At 42.8% G+C, this 19,580-nt stretch overlaps 1 protein-coding gene across 4 annotated transcripts in view; it reads right to left on the bottom strand.

Moving 5' to 3' along the window:
- Positions 1 to 19,580, bottom strand: part of bcar1 (BCAR1 scaffold protein, Cas family member) — an 84,873-nt gene that overhangs the window by 17,439 nt on the left and 47,854 nt on the right. For all 4 annotated transcript variants that reach the window (XM_035641624.2, XM_035641623.2, XM_035641622.2 and 1 more), the window contains exon 2: positions 4,215 to 4,955. In XM_035641624.2, the coding sequence (XP_035497517.1) occupies positions 4,215 to 4,955 (741 nt within the window). The remainder of the gene's footprint in view (positions 1 to 4,214; positions 4,956 to 19,580) is intronic.

The following is a 19,580-nucleotide window of genomic DNA, read 5'->3' as shown; positions in this document are numbered from 1 at the left end:
ACCTGCTGGGTTGGAGAAGGTTACTTGGCTCAACCATGACACCTCACCCATCACTAGTTGTATCTTTGACAATGAGCCAATGTAAAAATCTTGACACAATATCTTGGCAAAAACGATCTGACCTCTGATCCTAAGGGTCATTTCTGTCCTTCATCATTGACTCATTGGACGGCTGGAGAAACATGTAGGTGGTCTCCATATAAGAGACTGTCTTTTAACAGAACCAGGCATGTTCCCCAATTTCTGAGCACTGTTACTATTTTGATGAGTACCTTGAGAATTTCAGATCGGATCTCATTTCAATTTCAATAATGGTAAGTGGCCTTTGAGTTGAGATATACATTATATTTCATAAAAATACTGAGGTCAAGATTCAACCGTGGCCATGTCCAAAATGTGTCAAAGAATGTTCTGTTAATTCATGCACATAAATGCTCGACTGCTTAGCTGCACAAGAATTAAAAACAGATTCCCTCGCTGACACTTGCTGGGCTCAGGGGAGATCAGTCACCTGTTGGTGTGTGTTGTTGGCCCAGTCAAGGAATTCGATTGGAACTCCCCTCACGTAATCCCTGTTACCACCTCTGCTGCTCTGTGGAGGGCGTGGACAGTCATGTGTGTCTGATGTTTACAGGGAAGTCTGGAGAGACAAACTGCGCTGTGTGCCGCCGCGTGTCAGAACAGTCTTAACAGGGTGTGCAGAGCCAAGCTGGAGCCTTCCCCCAGCAGCTGAGAGCGTGCAGCTGTAGCTCCCCCTGCCTCTCCGCGCACTTCCTTCATCTTACTCTCAAACAAACACTTCAGTTTTCATCACTCTTCAATTACTACTCATTCATTCTGGTGAGAGAGAGAGAGAGAGAGAGAGAGAGAGAGAGAGAGAGAGAGAGAGGGCGAGAGAGAGGTTATTTCTCCTAGCAGGAATGCCTTATCTCCTAATGCGTAACTGGCAAGAATTAAGTGTGTGTGTGTGTGTGTGTGTGTGTGTGTGTGTGTGTGTGTGTGTGTGTGCGCTTAGTTTTGTCTGTATAGAGGGGGAGGCAGGGTAGGTAAGTGAGCTCATCACAATGAAGGCAAGTTAAATACATAGTGCATGTGACTAGGCATGGACCGGTATGAGATTTTGACGGTATGATGACCTTGGGCAAAAATACAGCGGTTCCGCGGTTTGACGGTATCGCGCACCTCTAAAATGTCCTACTGTAAAATCTCTCTTTTTTGCGATTGACCAAAAATGTATTTTATTTTTAAATAACATATAGAACATTTGGAACATTAGTAAAAGTATGTTATGGCCCCAGTGTGTAATTTTTTTTCTCTTCTGGCGGCAACTGGTGGTAAAGTTGCAAACCGCAACCAACCGAGAGACCGACAGGGGACACTTTATGGTGGCGCACCGCTGATTACATTTCCCAGCTGCATTTCCGGCAGCGTCTGAAAATTCTACGCGAACGCGTCGTATTCGGGACCGTTTTTGTGCAACCGAATTCAACACGATGTAGCAAACATGGGGACTCACACGGAGGTCGGGTCAATCTCATGGAACTATATTTAACTCATTCAAAGTTGACCAACCGTGATATACCTTGAAACCGTAAACCGGCCCGTGCCTACATGTGACGCACTCACACACTTGACTGTTGGCCCAGTGCTTCACATAGCTGCGAGTAAAACCTTTGTGGTTCCTGATCATTTGTCCTTGACCTTGATGGAACAAAAGTCAAGGAAATATTTAAATTTTGGTTTGTGAATTATTCATATGTTCTTGTCCTGTGGTGTGTGATGCAGGCCTAAAATGCACTCACCGACAAAAAACAATAATGACAATGATTTATAACTCTTCTGGGCTTTCATTTATAAACGTGGCGTACGCACAAAACAGGGGTGGAAACGTGCGTACGCCACTTCCCACGCAAAGATTGTGATCTATAAAAAACTAACTCGACGGGAGAATGAGCGCACCGTAAGCAAACTTTGAACTTTGCTGCGGACACGTGCCTCTTTGCCTCCACCTTGAATGAATGAGATTCTTTATGTCGCACATTTAAAATAAAACTCAACTAACACAAATTAAATACATGTTGGTGAAGGAGTACAAGATGTAGTGAACCTTCAGATCGGACCACTTTTTCTAATTTCCCCCACTGTCCGCTCTGTCCCGCTGACAGTTGACAGCCGCAGCAACACGTCGCCGCTCGCACTGGCTTCTTTTTATTAGTGATCCGCTGCTGTGGCACCAAAGACAAACAAGTTGCTTTCACCCATTTACACGCACCCACGTTCATATAGCATTCCTATATACGGAACTTTATCCATCACACATAATTCATACACAGCAGTCAGGGGCAATTTAGGATTACGTTTCTTGGCGAAGGACCCGGCGGGACGCTGAGAGGAGCAGGGTATCGAACCTTCTCGTTAGTGGACAACCCTATCCTGAGAAATTGGTGGCTAAGATGGTTGCTATTAGTATGTCAGGATTGTAATGAAAATCCAAACTCGGAGGGGTTTTTCCACCGAGGAGAATGAATGACCTCAAGCGATGTCATGACGTTACATCATGGAATATCTTCTATGGACCAAAAAAATCACCACTGTCAATGCAGATCTTAAAAATCTTTTCTTTTAAAGATTAATAAATACATTTAGAATTAATTGAAATTACGTTTTTTATTTTGTATTTTCTGTTCTGAAAAATCCAATATTTTTTACTTTAGTGTCCAATGATACTGATGGACTCAGTAAAAAATAGTTTGGAGAAAACTTGCAAAATGTTAGTTCTAACTGAAGATAGGACGGCGAGGACACAACACAACATCACTACTGAATTCATCATAAAGCGTCTCTAGTTGTTGCATTTCAGATTCTGCATATCAATTTATCATGAAGCAGTTAGAGGCAGACAGAGGACCACGGATGAGTTTGTGTTAAGATGCAGGGGAGCAGCTGAACCCGACATCACAGCGCTTATACATACAGTATGCCTCACTGCACCACAGCAGGCCTTAGGGGGCTTCCCCAGAGTACACACACACACACACACACACACACACACACACACACACACAACCTGTCACCTGCTGGCAAAGTAAAGTGCTTACTCACCCAACCACAAGATGAGAACTGAATTATTAACAATTGTATTATTTCACTGGTCTAACTCTGCAAAGACACACGCACGCACGCAAGCACGCACGCACCCAGCTACTTATTCTGTCAGTGCCTGTGTCTTTTCCTTATCTCACTAGTCCTCTGCCTTTTCTTTCTCCTGGAACGAACTGTTCAGCACATGTTGTCATATGCAGTGTGGAGACTTAAACTCATTAACATATTAAAAGCTGCTCCGACATTCCAATTCTGAGTTTGGTGCGTTAGGAATTACCTTTGAATTCAGGTTTTCTTTATCTTTCTCACCATGACGGATACAACGCATTTGTGATTGGCTGGTGGGTGTCGTACCCAAAAAGAGAAAGAGAGGGGAAAGAGAGAGAATTTGAAATGACATGTGCAAGTTCAGCGGCATGAATTTACATATCGCACAATTTCAAGTTTCATTCACGCAGCGGAATATGCAGCAAATTGGTCAACAGCAGAGGAAATATCCGCCCGATGAATCTGATGATGAGAATATGTAGAAGAGGCCGGGCAGGGACAAGTGTCGGATTGATAAGGAGCCATTATTTTAACAGCCTTACACTAGTGTAGCTCCACATGTCATTCATCACAGTGAACAGGGGGCCATTTGCCGGGGGGGATGCGTGGGATTTCCTCCCTTCTGGTCTACATATCCCCACCTCTGTTGAATTATTTTTTATCCCCGGTGGGGACAATATGTACCCTAACCCTAACCCTGAACACTCGGAAACTGTCCCATCAAAGTGTGAAAACTTACTGGGAACTCTACAGAATAAAAAGTCAACGTAGTATCGGCTGCACCTTGAGGACCACTGACCACATCCACAATGACTGATATCTGCAAACCTTATCACACAGCACAAAGACCAGCCTTGACTTTTTCACACACATGAACCAGTGTGTGTGTGTGTGTGTGTGTGTGTGTGTGTGACGCTTGCTTTGAATTCTCCTGCATTCTGTCTTAATTTTTCATAAATTAAGAGCATACATCCATCCAATATAATTTCTCCACAGAATCAGTCCCTCCTTCCACCCCTATTTAATTGTAGTTCCTCCCTTCCTATTCTCTAACTCTGCCTTACCTTCCCCAGTGGCTTGTTGCTGATCTCCCAGTTCCTCTTTTCCAGGGAGGGGGGCACCTGGTACACATCCTGCCCAGCTCCTGTACCGCCGCTCAGGGCTGCTCCCTGTCCTGCCCCTGGGCCTAAAGAAGGGGGCACCTGGTAGATGTCCCTTCCAGGCAGCTGGTACTGTCGCAAGGCTAAAGCTGGTGCCTTGTTGGGGGGTCCTGGCTGGGCCTGAGGAGTGGATCCACCCGGGCCAGAGGGAATCTGGTACAAGCTTTGAGGACTTGGTTTCGGGCTGTGGGAGGGGGGCATCATGTAGACAGAATCAGGATTTGGCTGTGCAGGGCTAGGGGTGGAGTAGGCTGAATGCTTGGACGTGTACTGGGCTGTGGGGAGAGGTTTGTTGGCAAAGCCAGAGGAGGACGTAGCGGTGGCAGCAGATGACGGCGCAGGACTTGGTTTGGCGTAAGCGCTCAGAGGGGGGAGGGGTCGCTGCACGTGGGAGGCAGAAAAGGGAGTTGCTGGATCTGGCGTGGAAGTTGCGGCCAGTTGCTGCTGCTTGCTGTCGTACATCCCGACCAGGATCTTGAGACGGTTGCCGGGGACAATGCCCTGGCGACCGTGGAGGGAGCAGAGCCACCAGCCGTCCAGTCCCTGTGTGTCACGCTCCAACACAGTCATGATGTCACCCTTGCGGAAGGACAGCTCATCCGGAGACTCAGCCACATTGTCGTACAACGCCTTGGCCAACACGTTCTGTAGGAGAAAAGAGGGAAATATTAATATACTGTACATACATATTTATGGGATATTTTATGTTACCATCTTCAGTTAACAACACAGGCAATAGGAAAACATGCATGCTTGCTTTCATCCTCTCCAGCTTTCTGTCTTCATATATATATATATTTTTTTTTTTCATAAACTAAGAACATCTATCGATCCAATATAATTCCACTCCTACTTCATTGTAGCCTTCCTTCCCTTTTACATTCAAGGTTTCGCATATACTTGTATTATGAACATTCATTGCCCACAAACCAGCAGGAAACACACACACACACACACACACACACACACACACACACAAACACACACACACACAATACACACAGCAGCAGTGCACACATAGTGAGGTCAATAAGTGTCATATGGTAAATGAAGATTTTATGATTAAAGTCATAAAAATATAGTTATTTGGCCAGTTTCAAACTCAAATTGTCTGTCTGTCTCTTAATTCTCGACCAATCAAGTTGCTCGACCGCCACTCTTCGACTCAAATTCAGATTTGATTGGTGTATCACCGAGGACCCAGGCAATTTCAATGCTGGCTGTTTTGGGGTAAGTAGTTCTCAAGACTGCACAACTGTGACATCATTTCTAACAGGAAATACACTAGTCGTTCATCCTGACACACACACACGCATGCAGGAACACACACACACACACACACACACACACACACACACACACACACACACGTCCTCTGTATGGAAACCCAGCATGCAAACAGAAACACCTCCCCTCGGTCTCTCTGGAAACTCTTTGAAACTGAACCAATATTTGCCGTCCATGTCTGACCTCAGCCTGCTCTCCTCCCTCTGTGTCTGAGTTCCACCCCAGCTATCACAGACTGGTACAGCCTGTACTGGCCCCATGGCAGCTTCTCTCTCACACACGCACACACACACACACACACACACACACACTGGTGACCTAAGCACAAAGCCCATCCAAATGAGGCCACGTAATTGGCTTCCAGAATTACAGTTGGACTTTCCTTTCTGTGGCTCAGAGTTGGTCAGGAACCAGACAGTGACTGACACTCAACCCTCATATAATTACTTCCTTTAATCAATTCACTTGCTGTGTCCAGAGAATTACCTCTCACAGGAAAAAAATACATCCCAGACACCTCCACAGGTTGGATTTCTTTACTTTTCCTCAGCCTGACTTGTCGTCTTATACTTAACTTAAAGCAACGTTGTACAGTCATAATAACATTAATATAAAAACAACAGCTTAGTAACACCATCAAAAACATTTTGATGGTACACCAACTGGACTCTTTCCCTCCCACTCCTCTCAAACTTTGGCTAATGGGTATAATCTCCGACAAGAGGAGCCCAACTGAGCGATAGTCAGAGGCTTAAACTGCTGGAATCAGACCAGAGTAATGCCCAACGGTACATCAGTTAACAATACTTTCATCTCCAATATTCAGCGAGAAAACTTCATATCAAGAATTTTCAACTGAGTTTCGTAGTGTTGCTTTGAAGTCACCCTCTTTTGCCTTTCTGCCCCATCGCTGATGTCTGAGCTTCGGAGAAATGTGTGACACTAGAAGGTGGTTTTCACATTCATCTGTGGAAGCATGAAAAGTTTCTCCGAGTTCACTTTGAATCTCTGCTGTATTGTGGGCATCAGCAGGACTTTGTGACATTTCCACTAGTGTGGAGCCGGTCATTGTCCAGTACGTAACCGACAGTGTGATGTGGACATTTGCGGGATACTTGTCCAGCAGCTTAAGTTCTGAAATGAGTCATACTTTTTCAGTGAGGGAGGAGCTTATATAATTTGCAGGAACTTTTCACAAGGTGATTGAACTTTTTCTGTGTAAAATAACAGAGTTTATTGTTCAAACCAAATCATTTTAACAGGGGCTGACCTGCAGGGTATGTAGTGTATTCGAGTGTGTCAGGAAATCACTGTTGGGTGTGGTTATATGCACACATATTCATATGTACACATACATCATGATATTCATATATATTGTATGACATGGGATGTTTGACCAAAGAGGTCAGTGAAACACTGCTTTTCTGGCTGCTGTTAAGTTGATGTACTTTGATGTAAGTGAACATTAATCTTTAAATGATTCAACCGTGATTTGGAAAAAATTTGCAAAAGAAAGGAAAACCATGGTATTGTCTTTCTTGTACAAAACTTTCTCTGTCATAGGTTTTTTTTCTTGCAAAGATAAATTATTTAATGTCCCTTTAAAACGCTGTCTATGACCTATTCATGAATGCAAGTGTCTTCTGAAAAAGCATTTAAAGCATTTAAAATGTTTTATATACTTCAAGATACATTCATCTTGACAATTACATTTTTCCTTTGCTATTCACAATGTTTTCCCATGTTTAAAGCATGAATATTTCTCCATGATATTCATCCCCATCTTTCCCCAGTTTGTCTCTTTGTCTCATCTGGTTGTTTACAGAACCTTTTTTTTTCATCCGAGTGACGCAAATCGCCGCGTTATCAGTCGGTGCAGCTAGATTCAAAAGGCTGAAGCTCCGCCTCTTATCTTTTTTCTACCGCTCTGTATCACTCCTGATTCACGATTAAAAGCCAGGGTTGTCAATTATTGGGCAAGTGTCAGGACAGATATACTAAATGACAAGATAACTGTAAGTTTCTCTTATCGCATAACAACCACAGCAGCTGGGTTACTCTGACATGGATGTCATTGACAAACCCTCACTCCTCCACTCATTCAGATACACGACATGGACCGGGGGCCTGTGCTGTGAGGCAGGATTTACGGTTATCGAGGTTTAACTCTGGGATTTTCAGACCTACAAACCTGCTTCACTTCTTACTGGGGTAAATCACCATCAACCTGCTCCAGTTTGTGATTGTCAACAGCCCCAACTACCGACCATTCATATCCACTGGAAAACCAGAGTCATCCTTCCCCTGAGTTTAAAGTAAAGTGACAAATAATAAAGAGAAGAGAGCATTACATGCTCTCACTATATCACTGCAGCTCTGATTCTGACGAACTGTAGTTGACTCGGCCTCTTCCACATGAATGCACTCTTAGCTGGATATGAAAAACCATGTATAACTGAGACGGTTGATAACCAGCTTCGTAGTACAACTTATCAGGACGGATGATGTTTGGTTTAGTTAAGCCAGATAAGGAAAACGTACCCTGGGTATGTTTAATTCACTGTGTAGTACAGGCCCCAGATCTGTACATACAGTAAAACACCAGAGTGGTTTTTGGTGTTTTTCACTCCAAAAATTACACCAAATTGTGGAAATCATGAACATTCTAAAAAAACATGCAAACATGTCTTTACAGTTGGTAGAGGTGGATAAGTTGATATACTGCATCTCTTAAGCTACAGTCTTTTGACACTCACTGAATGTAATATCTACCACAATGCTTGTATAAGTATAATGTGGTTTATAAACTAAATGACAGACTATGTGACCAATCTACTCTCCCTTGCATACATATAAGAGTAGGAAAAAGCGTGTTATAAAGGGCAAAAAACGTAAACTTAAATATACGAGCCTGAGTGTGGTTTGTGTAACTTTGAGATAGCTTTTAGCGATGAAAAGTGCTATAAATGAAATGTATTATTATTATTATTATTATAATTATTATTACCTAAAATGCCGTTGTCTGTGTGTGTTTTCAAAAAGAGCTAAGCAGTTACTTCTGAGATATGGCAAAGCTTGAAAGCTTGAATATCTCAAACTGATTACTCTATCCTGCAATACATTTGAAATTACAATATTATTATAACTGTTCTCAAGCACTAGAGAGCTTATCAGGGTGTCCTATTTCAAACTTCTCCAATATATTTCCTTTGTGTTTGTAGTTTAAACTGAAACTGAACTGACTAAGGGCAGTGGAAAATGTATCAGTGAATAAATGACAATGTACATGCCTTACACGCTTCTGCCCCAGAAGAGAGAAAAAAATGGTGCATGAATACACATTTTCTGAAAATTTGTGACACACAAGGAATCGATGGAAACCCGACTATAGTGAGTGCGTATGTGCACACACTCCAGAGCTGCTGCCCACCAGCTCTACTCCTCGTGTGACTGCCGAGTGGATGATGAATGCACCTCTCTGTCTCGTCTTTCTCTGGGGTCACTCTTTAGTCCATTCCAGTGTCCAGAGCAACAGGAAGTGCATTGCGGATGATTCACACACCCACCTGATTGGCTGATGAGTCAGTGACTTGACCTTCACCTCTCGGATCAGCCTGACTAAGGTTCCCATGTTCTCTCCCATGAAACGGTTTGGTTTAACAATGAGTCATTTGTTAACTCCGCCAAGTAGGTTATGCTTTCACACCTGTCTATTTGTTGGTTTGTGTTTGTTTGTCAGCAGAATAATGCAAAAATTACTGAACAAACGTTCACGGAACTTGGTAGAAGGATGGGACATGGGTCAAGACAGAACCCATTAAATGTTGGCACGGTTACAGCCATAGGTTGAGGATCCCAGAATTTTTATCAATTTCTTTAACATTGCGAGATATTGGGTGTTTTTGGACATTTTCTGAGATTTACCAGGGAATAGAATAGATCTCGATGGAAAAAAATATTATTTAGGGAACTGATATCTATGAGTGTGTGAAATCAGAGGTATGATCTCTACTAAGTACCATTCTAGTTAAAATAAAGTTTTATGCTTATAATCTTTTTTTTTTCTAACTCATTTTATGGCAATATCTCATGCTGGTATTGAACAGGGCAGAACAATTTAAGGAAAATACCAAATTGCTACCAAAGCTGTGACTACTACAAATCAAACTGTGATAACTGTAATAGTAATAGTGAAATTAAACTCCAGGCCTGTATGGGTAAGTAACATCATACATGATAACTGATATCTTTATGAAATTACATTTCGTTGCATCACAAAACATTGCCACTAAATCTTCCTCACCTATTCTGTTATCAGATGCTATAGCATCATTTTTCCTGTGTCGGACTGTGTTGTATATTGTACAACTGGATTTAGCCTTCTTTTCTTGAATGACCAGTAAAGGAGAGAAAAACAGGCTTATATTTGGAAAATATCATTTTGATCTGGATACAGAAACTAAGGTACCATATTGGCACTAATACTAAAATTTCTAAATGATAGAGAGCAAAGCAATTATATCTCTACAGCAGCGTGAACCAACATTAACCCCGCTGTGCGTTGGGTCTGAGTATATTGTGGCAACAACCAGCGAGACAGAGAGAGAGAGAGATGTAAAGATGTGACATCTCCATTTGCTCTTGCTCAGTTCTTCTCTACTCTGGATTGACTTACTGGTTTTCAGCCTAAATAAAAGTTTCCGATGCAGTTTCTTGGTCATGTCATGGTGACATGTGACTCGATCCAGGATATGATTTAGAGAATGGGATTCTTTTTCAGTTGATTAAAAAAAAGGGCCCCTCATCAAAACATACAACTTAACATTTTGGCATGCACTTTGTCAGATTTAAAGCTACAGTATTCTGAGGGTAAAACCACCAATTCAGACTTTAAAACTCACAGTCAGCTATGTGCGCACTTGGCTGGGAGCCCTCAAGCATCCTTGTCTGTTAATCAGCGTGAGAAAATGATAGTAGACAATTGCACATCTACTCTACAGAGGCAGCCTGGGAGAGGAGGATTTAGAGCACAGTAGGAGCTAAATACATTACACAGACCTCTCAGGATAAATCCCAGCACCAACAAGCCTCAACAATGTGATAGTACCAAGGCAACTGTTGCCAGGTCAACCAGTTGACAAAACAGAGGGTATAGGCGACCAGCGGAGTTTAAAGGTCAAGTGGAGCACGGAGCTTCTGATTTTGAATGGAGAAGCAGCATGTTCTAATAAAACGGATGCATACTGGTTAGTCATTGGAGTTTCATGGGACAAACATTTTAATACTTAATGTAAACTATGTAGAGTTTGTCCAACCCTGTAATATTATCCAGAACTGAACTGAATCCAGAATGAAAACACGTAATTGGGGCTGCAACACTTAATTGACTACTAAATTAATCGCAAACTATTTTGATAATCGATTAATCGGTTCAAGTAGTTTTTATTAAAAAAATAAGTCAAAATTCTCTCCTTACAGATTCTCAAATGTGAATATTTCCTGGTTTCTTTGCTCCTCTATGACAGTAAACTAAATATCTTTGGTGTGTGGACAAAACAAAACAACTTCTTGTAGTTTGGGGAAACACGATCAACACTTTTCACCATTTTACAGACCAAACAACTAATCGATTAATTGAGAAAATAATCAACAGATTAATTGACGACGTAATAAATCGTGAGTTGCAGATCTACACCTTATCGACCAATCATCCAGAACATTTGTGATTCTGGTCATTCACCGTACGGTCTGGAAAAAAGTATGAAAATCAAACCTTTTTGTTAGAAATTGTAAAAACATAGCCAATTCTAGTTTTCTACAGCAGAAACTTAGGTTACTGTTAGCTCAGGCCATACTGACCTCAATTACTATTGTTCACTTTGGTGATCTCCATTTATTACGTTATAGAACAATAGCATAACTTTGACATTTACAGCAAACATTGATGTTAACCATGATCGAATACCTCACTTGAAAACCTTAAAACAGAACCCACTTGCTGCCTCGAAAAGATCAGTGTCATTACATTACATTATATCACTGTAAACTGAATATCATGCAAAACACTGATCTGGTCCATGTTTGTGAAAACCCCAACTGCACTGCTGATAAAGAGTTTTTAGCTTTTACAATGTAATGACTACAGTCAACTGGATGCTGCTTTTAATTATCAAGAATGACATGAACTAGTTTTCCATCATTTATTTTCTTCTCTTTCATCCTCAGGGGAAAAGAACGAAAGCGAGAGGAGGAGAAACAGAGAGATGTCCATTCAGGAGAAAGTAATGTGAACAGCTGGTAGAGCGAGCTCACTTCAGACAGGTTGCTCATCTGTGTGTGTGTGTGTGTGTGTGTGGGTGGTTTAATGTTCTTTGTCTCTTGCCTCCTATTTGACCCCTGGGGACAAATAGGCAAGTCTGCCATAAGAGGTTGTGTGTGTGTGTATGTGTGTGTGTGTGTGTGTGTCCGTGTGTGTGTGTGTGTGTGTGTGTGTGTGTGTGTGTGTACACCACACTGCAGGAAGTAAAACAGAAAAAGGCACCTAATGGCACTCCCCGTGACTCTTTCTCCTTCTTTTTCCATATCCACTCTGCCATTTCAGCAGCAGTCACAATTCATCCCTGCTCCTCGTCTCTATTCTCTCCTGCGGTCCATCCCTGAGATGCCCTGCAGAAAAGCCAAACCGCACTTTCAGACTCTCGGTTTTCATCGCAGCCTGAGGTGAATCTGACTGAGTCAGCTTTCGGCAGGGTGAGCCTGGGCTATCTGGGGTGGGACTACCTGAGGTGAAGAAGTGGGAGTCAGGAAGAGCTGTGATGGGCACTCCCGAGTACTCAGTAAAAAAATCACTGAAATCAGGTCTAACTGGGGAGAAAGTGGGGGTCAGTATTTGTACCATAGGTTTGGTTTATTCGTGTGGTTTATGAAATTTAACAGGCCAATACTGGCTCTATAAGAACTTCAACATACACTTAAAAAACACACAAACAAATGTGATGGCTGTGTCATCCCCCAGGGACTCACACTAACACCCCGGGCACACCACTCTGGATTTTGTGAGCACTTCAAACGCCACTCGACCTGTTCTGGATTGAAAACTCCGGTGGGGTGTTGTAGCATAGACAGGCGAAAAGGGAGACGTTTGGAGACAGTTCTGCAGTCACCCGCACGCCGCGTCCCGATTGGTTGTTATCAGCCACGACTCGACTACCGGCAATTGACACTTTTTGTTTCGGTTTGAAAACAAACGGGCAGTAGCACGGATGTAGCCTAATAAAGAGACTTCAAGCCAAATGTTTTTCAAGATGGCCACTGTGTCACATGACTGTGTTGGTTTACGCTGCGCCTTACTCGGAAGGAGCGGCCTCTTTTTCTTCATCGTGTTTTTTGATCTGCACACTCTTATTTTTCAGCATCATCATGGACATGTAGTCAGGTGACAGGTGACTTGACAACTGTCGAAAAATGTGAGACTTTATGAGGGATATCAACACCACACACCCTACTGGGCGACAATCAGTGTTTCACTAGGATGTTCTTTGAAAATGACAACTGCAACACATTTTTTTGTGAGCTTGTTTGGCTGGAGAGAGAAGTTCAGACCCAGCATACACATCGACAAAGTCGATCAGCTTCATAAATCACAGAAGAGACTGATTACTGCTTTTGAGTTTGTTTCATTTCAGAAACAGAATGGCTGACCAACAAGGCAAGCAAGGCGAAATTGCAGCCGGAAAAAATGCCACGTTTAGAGTCCAAGCAAAGCCCAAACCAGGTTTGTATTGATCTGCCGAGAGGAATCACACTCACGTCAAGGTCAGTGAAATCCTGTCACTGACCTGTTTGCCCACAAAAGCTTCACCAGAATGATTCCTGACTTGCTCTATGTGATAAACATCAATCACAAACAACTTGTAGCAAAAAATCTATCGTCTGGTATTCTGTTGAAACGTAATGCAAGGAGACAGAGGAGACAGAAGTGTGCAGGAGATCCCTCGGCAGCCCACTTGGACAAATGTGTGTGTCTGTGTGCATGTGTAACCATATCGGTCAGGCTCTACTTAAAATCATCACCCTACAATATCCATTAATTAACTCCATAAATAGTTTCTTGCATTTTTCTGGACATATATTTACACAAAATTCAGACATTTTTTGTATCTTTGGACCCTGTGTTTTTTTTTTTTCAATTTGAAATGAATAAAATAAAGTTTTGTGTTTATTGAAGAATGATTGGCTACACAGTGTGCCTTTGTAATCACTGTACCTTCAGTTGGTTAAAATGGGTTACTTTTCTGTTCATTGATCGTGAATCATGCGTGAATCATCATTTTAATGGTGTCAATATTTTTCAATTTTGACCCCGGAAATCTGACATTATAACAGATATTCTCCCTCAATATAAGTTGTCTAAATTTGTCAGTTGAATTCCTATTTTATTATTATTATTATTATTACTACAGAATATCAGTGCTCAGTGAAATGGGGGGACATTTTAAGGTTTTGTGCTGGTTGAGTAATAGTTAAATATAAAGATGTGTATTTTCTTATAACGGTTGTATATCAGTCCAGGGGCTGCAGGAACTTCTATGTTGTGAACAAATGTGTGTTTCGGCGTATAACCCAGTTGTTTGTGTTGCTATTACTGCAGCAAGCCCGGGCCTGCAGTCCAACTTACTTCAGCATTCCTCAGCCTCCACATACAAACTCTCCAATTACCTCACACTACACACACACACACACACACACACACACACACACACACACACACACACACACACGGATACACACTCTTGTATTTCATCATAACGATGACCAACCAACGCACGAGGCCGAGCGATCCTCTTTTTCCTTCCTTCCTTTGGTTCTTTTGCTTTGTCCCTCCAATCGTCCTTGTTCCCGCTCTCCGTCTCCATTCCTTTACTTCTTCCCTAGCGCTCTTCTCATTCCCTTCCCCCGCCCTCTTTTCCTGTCTTGGCATGTCAGACTGTTCTTGAGAAATAGTTGTGAGTGCACGACAGCAGAGGTTATCCTCCACCCACAGGAAGCTCTACAGGACACTGACATTTAACAACATGTTTACAGGCCCGTCTTCAAGCTAGTATTACTCTCGCGATGTTCTGTGGGAGCAGTATTGTGTACATTTTATTTTAATAAAGAGATGTACGAGATCTGTATACTTCACAAAGATACAGTCCTGAGCTGCGAATTCTTCATTTTGGACACGCTTTAAAGACCCATTCTAATCAGACCTTGAGAGTAAAGAGAACACTACAAGTGAGGATATGGCACGAGCTTTAAAGGGGCACAGCACTCTTTTTTTCCCCCATGAAGATCAGTGCACTGACACTGAGCATACGGAGACAGCTGTATAATGTCTGTATCTCTGGGGGAACTCTGTCACGTCTCAGACGTTAAACCTGCCCATGTAATTTCAGCTTCATCTGGGAGACAGCACATTTTGAACGCGGGGCATGTGGTCTGTAACATGTTGACATCCCACTGTCTACGGATGCCGAGGAATGCAGCCGCCAGCGCACTCTCCTGTTCGAGAAAACATGCAGCTGCAGAGAGTGCACATGGAAAATGATATTAAATACTTAAGTTTTTTCCCCCTCCTGATTTTGCAAAGCATGTATCTGTGCACAAACCAATCACGTAAAGCAGAACCGTTCCAAACAACCGAGGCGTTTTGTTTCACAGAGCGGGTCTTCTTCAGCAGGATCTCCCTCCATGTTTGCACGCAGACGTACAGGCAGAATGGGGGTGGGGTTGCATGAACAGTATGAACGAGGGGACTCGCAAAAAACAGGTTTTCGTAATGCCACTTCGAACTAAATTGGAAGCAATGGTACTGTCTCATTTTTAGCTCGTTTGAAAATATTTTGTATATACCTTCAGAAGTTGACGTACCATGCAGTCCTAGTATATATATAGTCCAATAGTATGATATATATACTCATTATTGCTAAGCAACACAACAACATGTTCCTTGTAATACTGAGGCTTCCATGAACCCCTGAAGGGCGTCCACTGAACACTATAGAATATACAGTTAGAATAGTTAATAGATATAGAATTCCTTGGAGGTGACCCTTTCCCAATAGTTCCTCTCACCCTTTGGTGCCGGAAAAAAATAAGGTATATATATATATGGGTTTACGGACAGCAGCTTTGCGTGGCCCGCTAAATGCAGGTTAAGGCTGCTGCTTTAGCAAGTGATGATCCCGGCTGAGGAATTCCTGCCCTCAGGCCGTGACTAACAGCGGGAACAACAGCAGGGATTGTGTAGCCCGGAGCGCAGGGTAGACTCGCGCGGGCGTGGCCTGAGAGTTGCTTAACCTGTTGACAGGCACCCCTGGTAGCTGGCTCGTGTGGAACATTTGCACTTCATATAATCCAGTAGAAATTTTCGTCGTATTCAGTGTCACAGTGGAGTGAATTTTTTGTTTTACATTATCTAGTAAATATGAAAAGATAGAAAAATATCCTTTATCCATTTATAGAGAAATATCTATTGAACCCGGACAGCTGGTGCTGCATCACAAATGCCTGCTGGGAAAATAGCCTCTGAGATGTGCTTGACCTGCAGCTTCTCCTCACAACGGATGAATGCAATCAGTCAAAACACAAACGACTTATGTTGCTTAATATTCACACTAACTACAACCTGCTGCATCCGTGGTCCAATACTACTGAGCCACATGTTTGTGTGACTGCTGCGTAATAGTTCATGAAGTCAGTCTAACTTTGAATAGTTGAACAAACCGCACTACGCCTCTGGCCTTTCTGTCAATGCTGAGATTTGCGTCAAATACATGTCCATGGTAATTCATCTAATATGTGCTACCTAAAAACTTTTCACTCTATAAGTCAATTAAAAACATGCTGCACATCTACAGCCTTCTCATATAAGACTACATTTTTTACAAGAATGTAAAGAAAGGTGATGGTTGATTGGCTGAAATAGCAGTCATTGGGCACAACACCAGCAGCTTTCAACAAAAATCATTTTAATTCAATCTGTCATAAAGAAAAAGGTGGCACTGTTAATTTGATCAGTTTTTATTTCACAAAGTGAAGGTTTTAGAAAAACCAACTTCTTCAAAAAAGGATCATGTCCGCTACACAACAGAAGAAGTGGTTGTTTGTCCACAGACCTGTGTTTAAGGGTTTTACTGAGCTGCACTTACACCTGCTGGCACACCCTCTGATCACCGTGTGCGTGTGTGTGTGTGTGTGTGTGTGTGTGTGTGTGTGTGTGTGTGTGTGTGTGTGTGTGACCGAGAGCACCATCTTTATTTCTCTGAGAGCCGTCCCCTCTACACTGTTCCAAAAACACACAAGCTCAAAACCTCTGTGGCACGAAGCCGCGCGAGAAGCGTTGATCAATATTTAGTGACGCGCCATCTCCACAGAAAAACCCCCAACAAACTAAAGGCGTCTGCTTCGGAACGGTTTCAGAACCACAGGGGGCATAAACCTCTCCACCGGTGGCGCTCGCATAAATCTGTTGAGAAAGCTGCAGCTGAAACTGCAGTGTCGACTCTTTGATTGCGGGGCAAAATACATCCAGATGATTCATAGCTTGTTGCCGGTCGACTAGCTGTACTCTACTGTTCTGTGAATCCCAGGACAAAAATATATATTATGTACAAAAAGGCAGGAGCACAAGTAAGACACAAACCAAATATGTAATATTATATTTTTTTTAAGGTTTAATCAGGCCGGAAGCAGGAGGGAAGGAGAGCCTGGGACAGACGGCAAGTGAACATGTGGGGAGAGAGTCAGACTGAAACTTACTTTTATAGGTTGTATACCGTATATATAAGACATGCCTGCATAGATTTAGAGATGCAAATAAAATAGTTTCTTCAAAAGCTGTAGACTTTACAGTCAAATACCTGCTATTCTCTCTTGATCTGTGGCGACTGAATGTGTTAATTAATCAGTTGTAGAATTTTGTTTGAGCTTTAAACTGGTCAGGAGAAGTGGCTGAGACGCAGATTGTTTGATGCAGACTCCTATCGTGTCTGTAGATCGTAGATACACACATGGACAATGAAGGGGAACGCTTCCAGGCCAGTGAGCTTTCTTGTGACCCAACCCTGCTTACTACTTAATCTTGAGATCAATCTTTAGCTGGAAAACTATGAATTTCACCCCCCAAAAAAGACATTTGATCCAGTTCATTCATGCTCTAGGAGGACGAAAACGGAAGAATGTCAATTTGCATGGGAACGTTCTCTCTAATGTGCAGTTCATGACCAGTGTGGTGAGACCGGGCCTCGTCCTTCAGCAGAGGGCCAGCCCTCAATCTGTCTCCTTGACATTGCACAGCCTGTGTCCCAGGTGACTGCGGTAACGTATCTGGCCCATTTCAATTTAAAACGACATTACGAGTAATTGAAAAGAACATCCCTTATTCACCTTTGTCTACCTGTCACTGTCTAACAAAGGGAAAGATGGATAGTGACCATGTATCTTGTCCTGCTTCTGGACACTGGTGTTCATCTAATCTAATCTAATCAGGCCCAGGTAGTTTACAGATGACCAGTGTGAACAGCCACACCAGAAACTGTGTGCGGCCTCTCTGAAGCCATTTCAGGTGCTCAGTGCAGTGTCCCAGAACCACGTGGCATCTGGGTCAAAGGTCACCTTTTCTGCTGAGTCACATTTGCTGGCGTGAATGAGTCACGTAGCACTGAATGTGATTGGTGCTGCCGTCAATCTGTCAGGTAAAGGCGAGGTTCTAGTTTCCAGTATAGGAATAAGTATCCTAATTTAGTATTCTGGTCTAAATGAAAGTATATGGTGCAGAACTGACTCTGGGCTCTGATTGGCTGATTCACTGCTCCACTCCTGTGTGTGCTTCAACTCACACAGTGTGTGGAGTTTGGTAGATGGGGGTAGACAGCTATCTCCAGAGCCGGAACACCCGGGGGGGTATGCGCGCGCGCGTGTGTGTGTGTGTGTGTGTGTCGCAGGAGACTGAGGGAAATTCCTGCCGTGACTTAGGGCTCCATGAGTCATTAAGTGAGTCAGGAGAAGTAAATGGCCAAAACAAATGCGAGGACGACTGAGAATTTGTACGCCGACACATTCACGTCTTTGCATTTTTATTTCCTGCAGAGCACAACAAGGACCGGAATGCGAATAAAATCTAAATATAAAACATCCAGGGTAGGCAACACAGCTGGGTAGATGGGGTGATACGTGTCACACATCGGTAAGACACATCCTACTGTCTTGCTGCCCACATACTCACTAGATAAGCAACAAATGTGGATTAATCCGCCACTTAAAGTAGTCCCCAACAAATGCACTGTTCCCTCCTGTTTGTTTAACACCACGGTGGCAGAATGTTTTAGGATATCACTGAGCCTTTTTTCATCAAACTGTAAAAACACTTTTTATTAAAGTACACTCGCTCACCAGGCATCACTCATCACATTTTTGCCTTTTCAGTAACTAAGTGTACAGCTTTTCTCTTGTTGATTTATTTGCTTCTTTGCCAGTAATATTAGCCGATATGATTCTGACACAGTGTCCATGTTGTATGCAGAGCTTTCGATGCCATCAAATAGAACTACCAGCCCGCACTCGGTTCCAAATATACGCCACATTATCCACTAGAAGTGGAGAAAATGATATTACATCTGAATGAACACAAGAGGAGGCCGACGCAACATGCTGGTGTTATTCAGCCAGCGTGAAACTCTGACAAGGCCGTCTCTGAGTTCCACAACAGTGGAATGTTATTTTATATTAATTACACACTAATTACTGGCGTGTAATTACTTGTCACACACACACACACACACACGCGCGCACACACACACACACCGGTATGACATGAGCAGTGGGCCAACGCTGACGCAGATAAACCTTTCAAACAAAAGCAGGGAAGGACTGTTACTGCCAGTTTCTTTGTCTTTCTAGCTTCCATCCTCTTTCTCCTCCCCGTCCTAACAAACCATTTGT

This window comes from Scophthalmus maximus, chromosome 7 (assembly GCF_022379125.1).
Source record: "Scophthalmus maximus strain ysfricsl-2021 chromosome 7, ASM2237912v1, whole genome shotgun sequence".
NCBI classification, from domain to species: domain Eukaryota; kingdom Metazoa; phylum Chordata; class Actinopteri; order Pleuronectiformes; family Scophthalmidae; genus Scophthalmus; species Scophthalmus maximus.
This window is presented reverse-complemented; position numbering and strand designations above follow the sequence as displayed.